Source organism: Notolabrus celidotus, chromosome 1, assembly GCF_009762535.1.
Source record: "Notolabrus celidotus isolate fNotCel1 chromosome 1, fNotCel1.pri, whole genome shotgun sequence".
NCBI classification, from domain to species: Eukaryota; Metazoa; Chordata; class Actinopteri; order Labriformes; family Labridae; genus Notolabrus; species Notolabrus celidotus.
This window is the reverse complement of record NC_048272.1, coordinates 31719199-31730602: the sequence shown is the minus strand read 5'-3', so window position 1 is coordinate 31730602 and position 11404 is coordinate 31719199. Positions and strand designations below refer to the sequence as shown.

Here is an 11404-nt window from a genome sequence, read left to right as displayed (position 1 = left end):
GCAGCTAATTTTACTGACAAAGATGAGAAACTCTCTCAGCAGACATGAGTAATAAATCCCTCTGATGCTGCGTGTGTGTGTTCTTCATAACAAGCCACCCTGCTGTGTGTGTATGACCTTTACCCACGGTGCCTAATGAGGGCTGATGGGAAACATGCTTGCTCTGTGTCCTGCAGCATCAGTTGCTCACTGGATACACAGAGGATCATTTCAAATGTCAGGAGGTCCCAAAAGTCCTTCATGAGCAAGCTCTTCATGTTGTCTGAAGCATCAGGCACTGCACAGAGGAGGTCTTAGTTTCTGTTTTTGGAAAGTAAAGTTTCAGGGAGAAGTGCTCAAAATGATTTCATATCAGAATATTTCACAACGCTTTTCCTCTCACACAGTAAGGTGCTCGAAGTTGTCTTTTCTCACCCTGTCTGGGTTCTATTTTGCATAACCACCTGATAACTATTCATTACCCCTTATTTTCAGTTCTAGTGTTTATTTTCTCAGTTATTTTTCCAGCCATTTTCACCTTTACTAGTAAGCTTGAAGAGAGACAGGAAAAGTGGGGAGTAGAGAACAGGGGAAGGCATGCAACCATAGACTGTATAAATAATGGACGTAGCATCCATGACGTCACCCATCTGTTTCTGAAGCGCTGTTTTGAGGCCAATCGTCGGCGGCAGCCATATTGGAAATGTTGAACTCAACCTAACTGCTGTCGAGCTAGTATGAGGTGAAGAGGCGGAGTTTGAGCCTCCTTGCCAACAGCTACAGTGTTCCCATCTGTCAATCAAGTCAGCTGTGCCTCTCGTAATGGAAAACTCGTAATCTAAGTATCTTTGAAATGGCTGCGTTAGAAAAAAAATCAACCCCTGTACAGTGTGTGCAGATCGAGAAGCTGAGCTATCCAGACTACACACGTTTTTTGTACCAGGCTGTAAACATGTTTATTTCTGCTGTATGGATCGTAATTTTTGAATTGGTGCGTATGTGGTTTCCGGTACTTCCGGAGCAAGCCTCAAGTGGATCCTTGATGAACTGCAGTTTTTAGTACTTCCACATTGGCCTCATATTTTAGACTGGAGGTTGCTGCTGGCGTGCAACAAAGAGTTGAGGCCAGGAATACTTGTAGGTTTCGTTTTCTGAAGTTTGTACACTTTGGTTTAAAATAAATGCACATGGAGCGCTGGTTCGGCTCAGTTGGCAGAGCAGGCGCCCCATGTGCAGAGTCTACATTCCTTGTCAGACCAGTCTTAGGATCCGAAACCAGTCCTGACATGATTTAGTGCAAGTCATTTACCCCTCCTCTCTCGCCCCATATAAGACCTGCACTCAGTCTCTGCGGTCTGAATGCATCGACTCAGGTAAGACCTGTGCAGTCATGTAGTTTAATTGTTCACACATGACTATAACCCTGTTGCATGTTTGTTATCCGTGTTTCCTTTGTGTGTTTACTGCATGTGTTTTCTTTGCACGTGATTTAAAACTTTTTTTTTTGTCTGCTGCAGGAAAAGAGTTTATGCTTTTGAACTCCTAGCTGCTGAAAATGTGACAGCAATGCCTCCATGTTTTAAAATATAAGTTAACTTTTTATTTCTACAAAGTCATGCATGCAACTGATTTTACTTTATTTTATCATTCTACATGTGCTTGTGCTTTCAGCCTGAAGGAGATCACATCATATTCTTAGTTTTACATGTCATTGTACATTTTTGATAAATTTCCTTCAATTTTAGATCCAAACTCATTGAAGTTTAACTCTTCAGGAATGCGTGAATGCTGAACCTGAGGTGAGCTCTTCTTTTTCTCACTGTTGGAGATAATTCAGGGTAGACAACTACACTATCAAACTGCTCCTCCAAGAGTTTGTGAGTCAAATTAAAGCTTGTTTAAAAAGTTGAATCTGGAATCATGATGGTTTATTTTTAAAAATACTTTGACTCTGTTTAAACGGTAATATCTCAGACTCGGTGTGAACACTTTCTTGTCACAATGCTTCTTTTTGCATATAATGATCAAGTGTTTTTATCAGCTGGATGGATGTTTGGTGTATTTTTGTTAAACATGATAATTTTGATGATGTTAATTGTATGTAATCCCATTTACTTTGAGGATTGCACATCTTTTTACAATCACTGCCGCTATTACTTTTCATGTTTTTCTCCTTCGTGAGGTCTCTAAGAGATGAACGTGTCGTCCGCTAATGTGTCTGTGATAGTCGAGTATAGAGACTCCTTCACTAAAGCTGTGACCAAGAATGTGGTGGTTATCGCTCTCAGCATTTCCCTCAACTACATCAACGCAGGACTCATACAGACCTTTTGCAAACACCAGGTAGGATTTCAGTCTCATTACAAAATAAAATCTGTAATAACACAAATCCTATATTAACTTGAAAATATTGAAACTGAAAAACTTAAATGTTTTCAGTGATTTCCACTACAGAGTCATGTCTGTTTTTAATGCAGTGATTTCCACTACAGTCATGTCTGTGTTTAATCCAGTGATTTCCACTACAGAGTCATGTCTGTGTTTAATGCAGTGATTTCCACTACAGAGTCATGTCTGTTTTTAATGCAGTGATTTCCACTACAGAGTCATGTCTGTTTTTAATGAAGTGATTTCCACTACAGATTCATGTCTGTTTTTAATGCAGTGATTTCCACTACAGAGTCATGTCTGTTTTTAATGCAGTGATTTCCACTACAGAGTCATGTCTGTTTTTAATGCAGTGATTTCCACTACAGAGTCATGTCTGTTTTTAATGCAGTGATTTCCACTTTAGTCATGTCTGTGTTTAATGAAGTGATTTCCACTACAGAGTCATGTCTGTGTTTAATCCAGTGATTTCCACTACAGAGTCATGTCTGTGTTTAATGCAGTGATTTCCACTACAGAGTCATGTCTGTTTTTAATGCAGTGATTTCCACTACAGTCATGTCTGTTTTTAATGCAGTGATTTCCACTTTAGTTATGTCTGTGTTTAATGCAGTGATTTCCACTACAGAGTCATGTCTGTGTTTAATCCAGTGATTTCCACTACAGAGTCATGTCTGTTTTTAATGCAGTGATTTCCACTACAGAGTCCTGTCTGATTTTTTATTTTTTTTATAACTTTGTTTATTGGAAGCAGTTTCAGTTGTAACAAAGGAAAAGTACAATGCGGTACAGAGAACTTCCATTCTTCCCAATTTTTCCCTCTTTTTTCCATCCCACAAACCCAACCCACTTGTACTTCAAATAATAATATGTAAACAATACAGAATACATACAACAATAACACAATTAAGGAAAATAAGAAAATCCAACCCAAATGTAAAAATTAACAAATAAAAATATTTTTTAATGCAGTGATTTCCACTACAGAGTCATGTCTGTTTTTAATGCAGTGATTTCCACTTCAGTCATGTCTGTGATTAATGCAGTGATTTCCATTACAGGGTCATGTCTGTTTTTAATGCAGTGATTTCCACTTCAGTCATGTCTGTGATTAATGCAGTGATTTCCACTACAGAGTAATATCTGTTTTTAATGCAGTGGTCTCCACTAAAGAGTCATGTCTGTTTTTTATTACAGTGATTTCCACTACAGAGTCTTGTCTGTTTTTAATGCAGTGATTTCCACTACAGAGTCTTGTCTGTTTTCAATTACAGTGATTTCCACTACAGAGTCATGTCTGTTTTTAATGCAGTGACTTCCACTACAGAGTAATATCTGTTTTTAATGCAGTGATTTCCACTACAGAGTCATGTCTGTTTTTAATGCAGTGATTTCCACTACAGAGTCATTTCTGTTTTTAATGCAGTGATTTCCACTACATAGTCATGTCTGTTTTTAATGCAGTGATTTCCACTACAGAGTCATGTCTGTTTTTAATGCAGTGACTTCCACTACAGAGTCATGTCTGTTTTTAATGCAGTGACTTCCACTACAGAGTCATGTCTGTTTTAATGCAGTGACTTCCACTACAGTCATGTCTTTGTTTAATGCAGTGATTTCCACTACATAGTCATGTCTGTTTTTAATGCAGTGATTTCCACTACAGAGTCATGTCTGTTTTTAATGCAGTGATTTCCACTACAGAGTCATGTCTGTTTTTAATGCAGTGATTTCCACTACAGAGTCATGTCTGTTTTTAATGCAGTGACTTCCACTACAGTCATGTCTGTTTTTAATGCGGTGATTTCCACTACAGAGTCATGTCTGTTTTTAATGCAGTGACTTCCACTACAGAGTAATATCTGTTTTTAATGCAGTGATTTCCACTACAGAGTCATGTCTGTTTTTAATGCAGTGATTTCCACTACAGAGTCATTTCTGTTTTTAATGCAGTGATTTCCACTACAGAGTCATGTCTGTTTTTAATGCAGTGATTTCCACTACAGAGTCATGTCTGTTTTTAATGCAGTGACTTCCACTACAGAGTAATATCTGTTTTTAATGCAGTGATTTCCACTACAGAGTCATGTCTGTTTTTAATGCAGTGACTTCCACTACAGTCATGTCTGTTTTTAATGCAGTGATTTCCACTACAGAGTCATGTCTGTTTTTAATGCAGTGATTTCCACTACAGAGTCATGTCTGTTTTTAATGCAGTGATTTCCACTACAGAGTCATGTCTGTTTTTAATGCAGTGACTTCCACTACAGTCATGTCTGTTTTTAATGCAGTGATTTCCACTACAGAGTCATGTCTGTTTTTAATGCAGTGACTTCCACTACAGAGTAATATCTGTTTTTAATGCAGTGATTTCCACTACAGAGTCATGTCTGTTTTTAATGCAGTGATTTCCACTACAGAGTAATATCTGTTTTTAATGCAGTGATTTCCACTACAGAGTCATGTCTGTTTTTAATTTCAGTGATTTCCACTAAAGTCATGTCCGTTTTTAATTACAGTGATTTCCACTACAGAGTCATGTCTGTTTTTAATGCAGTGATTTCCACTACAGTCATGTCTGTTTTTAATTACAGTGATTTCCACTACAGAGTCATGTCTGTTTTTAATGCAGTGATTTCCACTTCAGTCATGTCTGTGATTAATGCAGTGATTTCCATTACAGGGTCATGTCTGTTTTTAATGCAGTGATTTCCACTTCAGTCATGTCTGTGATTAATGCAGTGATTTCCACTACAGAGTAATATCTGTTTTTAATGCAGTGGTCTCCACTAAAGAGTCATGTCTGTTTTTTATTACAGTGATTTCCACTACAGAGTCTTGTCTGTTTTTAATGCAGTGATTTCCACTACAGAGTCTTGTCTGTTTTAAATTACAGTGATTTCCACTACAGAGTCATGTCTGTTTTTAATGCAGTGACTTCCACTACAGTCATGTCTGTTTTTAATGCAGTGACTTCCACTACAGAGTAATATCTGTTTTTAATGCAGTTATTTCCACTACAGAGTAATATCTGTTTTAATGCAGTGATTTCCACTACAGAGTCATGTCTGTTTTTAATTACAGTGATTTCCACCACAGAGTCATGTCTGTTTTTAATGCAGTGACTTCCACTACAGTCATGTCTGTTTTTAATGCAGTGATTTCCACTACAGTCATGTCTGTTTTTAATGCAGTGACTTCCACTACAGTCATGTCTGTTTTAATGCAGTGATTTCCACTACAGTCATGTCTGTTTTTAATGCGGTGATATCCACTACAGAGTCATGTCTGTTTTTAATGCAGTGACTTCCACTACAGAGTAATATCTGTTTTTAATGCAGTGATTTCCACTACAGAGTCATGTCTGTTTTTAATGCAGTGATTTCCACTACAGAGTCATTTCTGTTTTTAATGCAGTGATTTCCACTACAGAGTCATGTCTGTTTTTAATGCAGTGATTTCCACTACAGAGTCATGTCTGTTTTTAATGCAGTGACTTCCACTACAGAGTAATATCTGTTTTTAATGCAGTGATTTCCACTACAGAGTCATGTCTGTTTTTAATGCAGTGACTTCCACTACAGTCATGTCTGTTTTTAATGCAGTGATTTCCACTACAGAGTCATGTCTGTTTTTAATGCAGTGATTTCCACTACAGAGTCATGTCTGTTTTTAATGCAGTGATTTCCACTACAGAGTCATGTCTGTTTTAATGCAGTGACTTCCACTACAGTCATGTCTGTTTTTAATGCGGTGATTTCCACTACAGAGTCATGTCTGTTTTTAATGCAGTGACTTCCACTACAGAGTAATATCTGTTTTTAATGCAGTGATTTCCACTACAGAGTCATGTCTGTTTTTAATGCAGTGATTTCCACTACAGAGTCATTTCTGTTTTTAATGCAGTGATTTCCACTACAGAGTCATGTCTGTTTTTAATGCAGTGATTTCCACTACAGAGTCATGTCTGTTTTTAATGCAGTGACTTCCACTACAGAGTAATATCTGTTTTTAATGCAGTGATTTCCACTACAGAGTCATGTCTGTTTTTAATGCAGTGACTTCCACTACAGTCATGTCTGTTTTTAATGCAGTGATTTCCACTACAGAGTCATGTCTGTTTTTAATGCAGTGATTTCCACTACAGTGTCATGTCTGTTTTTAATGCAGTGATTTCCACTACAGAGTCATGTCTGTTTTTAATGCAGTGACTTCCACTACAGTCATGTCTGTTTTTAATGCAGTGATTTCCACTACAGAGTCATGTCTGTTTTTAATGCAGTGACTTCCACTACAGAGTAATATCTGTTTTTAATGCAGTGATTTCCACTACAGAGTCATGTCTGTTTTTAATGCAGTGACTTCCACTACAGAGTAATATCTGTTTTTAATGCAGTGATTTCCACTACAGAGTCATGTCTGTTTTTAATTTCAGTGATTTCCACTAAAGTCATGTCCGTTTTTAATTACAGTGATTTCCACTACAGAGTCATGTCTGTTTTTAATGCAGTGATTTCCACTACAGTCATGTCTGTTTTTAATTACAGTGATTTCCACTACAGAGTCATGTCTGTTTTTAATGCAGTGATTTCCACTTCAGTCATGTCTGTGATTAATGCAGTGATTTCCATTACAGGGTCATGTCTGTTTTTAATGCAGTGATTTCCACTTCAGTCATGTCTGTGATTAATGCAGTGATTTCCACTACAGAGTAATATCTGTTTTTAATGCAGTGGTCTCCACTAAAGAGTCATGTCTGTTTTTTATTACAGTGATTTCCACTACAGAGTCTTGTCTGTTTTTAATGCAGTGATTTCCACTACAGAGTCTTGTCTGTTTTCAATTACAGTGATTTCCACTACAGAGTCATGTCTGTTTTTAATGCAGTGACTTCCACTACAGTCATGTCTGTTTTTAATGCAGTGACTTCCACTACAGAGTAATATCTGTTTTTAATGCAGTTATTTCCACTACAGAGTAATATCTGTTTTTAATGCAGTGATTTCCACTACAGAGTCATGTCTGTTTTTAATTACAGTGATTTCCACCACAGAGTCATGTCTGTTTTTAATGCAGTGACTTCCACTACAGTCATGTCTGTTTTTAATGCAGTGATTTCCACTACAGTCATGTCTGTTTTTAATGCAGTGACTTCCACTACAGTCATGTCTGTTTTTAATGCAGTGATTTCCACTACAGTCATGTCTGTTTTTAATGCGGTGATTTCCACTACAGAGTCATGTCTGTTTTTAATGCAGTGACTTCCACTACAGAGTAATATCTGTTTTTAATGCAGTGATTTCCACTACAGTCATGTCTGTTTTTAATGCAGTGATTTCCACTACAGAGTCATTTCTGTTTTCAATTACAGTGATTTCCACTACAGAGTCATGTCTGTTTTTAATGCAGTGACTTCCACTACAGTCATGTCTGTTTTTAATGCAGTGACTTCCACTACAGAGTAATATCTGTTTTTAATGCAGTTATTTCCACTACAGAGTAATATCTGTTTTTAATGCAGTGATTTCCACTACAGAGTCATGTCTGTTTTTAATTACAGTGATTTCCACCACAGAGTCATGTCTGTTTTTAATGCAGTGACTTCCACTACAGTCATGTCTGTTTTTAATGCAGTGATTTCCACTACAGTCATGTCTGTTTTTAATGCAGTGACTTCCACTACAGTCATGTCTGTTTTTAATGCAGTGATTTCCACTACAGTCATGTCTGTTTTTAATGCGGTGATTTCCACTACAGAGTCATGTCTGTTTTTAATGCAGTGACTTCCACTACAGAGTAATATCTGTTTTTAATGCAGTGATTTCCACTACAGAGTCATGTCTGTTTTTAATGCAGTGATTTCCACTACAGAGTCATTTCTGTTTTTAATGCAGTGATTTCCACTACAGAGTCATGTCTGTTTTTAATGCAGTGATTTCCACTACAGAGTCATGTCTGTTTTTAATGCAGTGACTTCCACTACAGAGTAATATCTGTTTTTAATGCAGTGATTTCCACTACAGAGTCATGTCTGTTTTTAATGCAGTGACTTCCACTACAGAGTAATATCTGTTTTTAATGCAGTTATTTCCACTACAGAGTAATATCTGTTTTTAATGCAGTGATTTCCACTACAGAGTCATGTCTGTTTTTAATTACAGTGATTTCCACCACAGAGTCATGTCTGTTTTTAATGCAGTGACTTCCACTACAGTCATGTCTGTTTTTAATGCAGTGATTTCCACTACAGTCATGTCTGTTTTTAATGCAGTGACTTCCACTACAGTCATGTCTGTTTTTAATGCAGTGATTTCCACTACAGTCATGTCTGTTTTTAATGCGGTGATTTCCACTACAGAGTCATGTCTGTTTTTAATGCAGTGACTTCCACTACAGAGTAATATCTGTTTTTAATGCAGTGATTTCCACTACAGAGTCATGTCTGTTTTTAATGCAGTGATTTCCACTACAGAGTCATTCCTATTTTTAATGCAGTGATTTCCACTACAGAGTCATGTCTGTTTTTAATGCAGTGATTTCCACTACAGAGTCATGTCTGTTTTTAATGCAGTGACTTCCACTACAGAGTAATATCTGTTTTTAATGCAGTGATTTCCACTACAGAGTCATGTCTGTTTTTAATGCAGTGACTTCCACTACAGTCATGTCTGTTTTTAATGCAGTGATTTCCACTACAGAGTCATGTCTGTTTTTAATGCAGTGACTTCCACTACAGAGTAATATCTGTTTTTAATGCAGTGATTTCCACTACAGAGTCATGTCTGTTTTTAATGCAGTGATTTCCACTACAGAGTAATATCTGTTTTTAATGCAGTGATTTCCACTACAGAGTCATGTCTGTTTTTAATTTCAGTGATTTCCACTAAAGTCATGTCCGTTTTTAATTACAGTGATTTCCACTACAGAGTCATGTCTGTTTTTAATGCAGTGATTTCCACTACAGTCATGTCTGTTTTTAATTACAGTGATTTCCACTACAGAGTCATGTCTGTTTTTAATGCAGTGATTTCCACTACAGTCATGTCTGTTTTTAATTACAGTGATTTCCACTACAGAGTCATGTCTGTTTTTAATGCTGTACTGCTTGAGGGCCTGAAATACAGGTCCATCCAGTCTTGGTTTTTGTCCTTGTCCCTTGTGTCCAGAGATGTCTCCAAATTATCTGAATCTTACAATGATATTATAGAAACTCATCCATGTTTCTGTGAAGAAGGAGCATCGAGAAAAATGTTATAACCAATATCATCTATAAAGGTGTTGCTCCATAAAACTTTGAAAACATTCAAATCAAAACATAAATAGCAAAAAGAGTGGGGGTCCTCTTTTTATCCTGTCTTTAAAGTAGTTTATGAGTTGTTCACTCAAAAGACTTCATTTCGTTTACATTTATTTAACGCTGCACTTCTCTTTTCCATCCATCAGATCTTCTACACGAACCCTCGGTACATCCTATTTTTCCACCTGGTTGTCAACGACATGATCCAGGTGACAGTCACGGTGTCCCTGTTCATCATCAGCTACATCTTTTACGAAATAAATGTCTCCCTATGTTCTTTCTTCATGTTGCTGGCTCTTATTGTCACCGAGAACACCCCTCTGAACCTGGCCTGCATGGCGGTGGAGTGCTACATCGCCGTCTGCATGCCACTCCGCCACGTGCAGATCTGCACCATCAGGAGAACCTTGCTGCTGATAGGTTTAATCTGGATGACAAGCATATTGTCTACTTTTCCTGACCTCTTCATCACTTTGGCCACAGAGCAACAGGACTTCTTCAGCACCAGAGTGTTCTGCCTCAGACAAAGGGTCTTCAGAAACCCCCACATCCTCAAGAAAAGGGACGTCACCTACATCATATATCTGGTCATAGTTTGGCTTATTATCTTTTACACTTATTTCAGAATTCTGTTCACTGCAAAAACTGCGTGCAAAAATGCTAGGAAAGCACGAAACACTATCGTGCTACATGGTTTTCAGGTGCTGCTGTGTATGGCGATGTACGCAGATCCTCTGTTAAAAGGTGCTCTCCTGCAGTGGTTCCCTAAGAACCGTTCAGACTCCCTGTTTGCTTGTTATATCACCATACACATCCTGCCACGCTCCGTAAGCGCAATCATTTATGGCGTACGAGACAAAACTTTCAGAAAGTACCTGAAGAGATATCTGCTCTGTAAAGTGAGCACTCAATGAGCATCAGTTCACAGATTTATCAACATTTGAAAAGCTTCATCATGTTACAGCTATGTTTAGACTTTGAGGGGTCTGCTTTAGGTTCATGTTTAGTTGTATGATTGTGCAAATTACAAATTGATTTTTGTGCATGCAAAACTAAGCATCAAATCAAATGCCAGGGATGTGTGGGTTTAGTTGACCAAACCAAGTTGTCACTCTCATTAGTCCCCACCACAATCACTATTTTGGTAAACAACCACTCAATGGATGGCTGGTGGTGCTAGCTCTGCTAACTTTAGCCACACTTAACAAACCTATTTGGTTTACCAACAGATTGTGATCCTGCGTTTAAGCATGTTAAATAAACTGCTTAATTTGACTGGTTTCTGAGTGTTTTCTTGCTTTTCCCTCATCCGCTTTACAGAATTTAAAATTATTTTGAAACAACTTAGAAATTAGTCGCTTTGGAACATCCCTTGTAAATGCACGTGCAAACGTACTTACAAATATACATGATGTCCAAAGTAACGACACACTGACATACTTGCTGAAACCCCAATCCCCCAAAAACGTTTCACCACCATGTTTTCCAATTTAGAACACTAACAGAATCTAATGTTGTAGCCACAGTGTCAACAGGCAGAGCTGAAATGAGCCTGAAATCTTCCTATGGATTAATTCGATATGATGAGTGGGATCTGGTTAACCTTAGCATCACTCTTGCTATCCAGGAATAATTATTGTTATGACGTTTAGACCATCCCATCCATCCATTATCTTGCCCCGCTAATCCAGTTTGGGGCTGGTGCCTATCCCAGATGATCAATTATCCTGAAGAGCCTGT

At 37.7% G+C, this 11404-nt stretch overlaps 1 protein-coding gene across 2 annotated transcripts; it reads left to right on the top strand.

The window, feature by feature from the left end:
* The first annotated feature begins 903 nt into the window (after positions 1-903).
* On the top strand, positions 904-10939 carry LOC117817172 (odorant receptor 131-2-like). Of its 2 annotated transcripts, none has more exons than XM_034689686.1 (4): positions 904-1352; positions 1497-1778; positions 2162-2322; positions 9811-10939. In XM_034689686.1, exons 3-4 carry the CDS (start codon positions 2173-2175, stop codon positions 10576-10578), a joined length of 918 nt encoding a protein of 305 aa, XP_034545577.1. In that variant the 5' UTR covers positions 904-1352; positions 1497-1778; positions 2162-2172; the 3' UTR covers positions 10579-10939. The 2 variants fall into 2 exon arrangements, with proteins under 2 accessions (XP_034545577.1, XP_034545585.1); XM_034689694.1 differs by having other exon boundaries at positions 1497-1856.
* Positions 10940-11404: the final 465 nt, after the last annotated feature.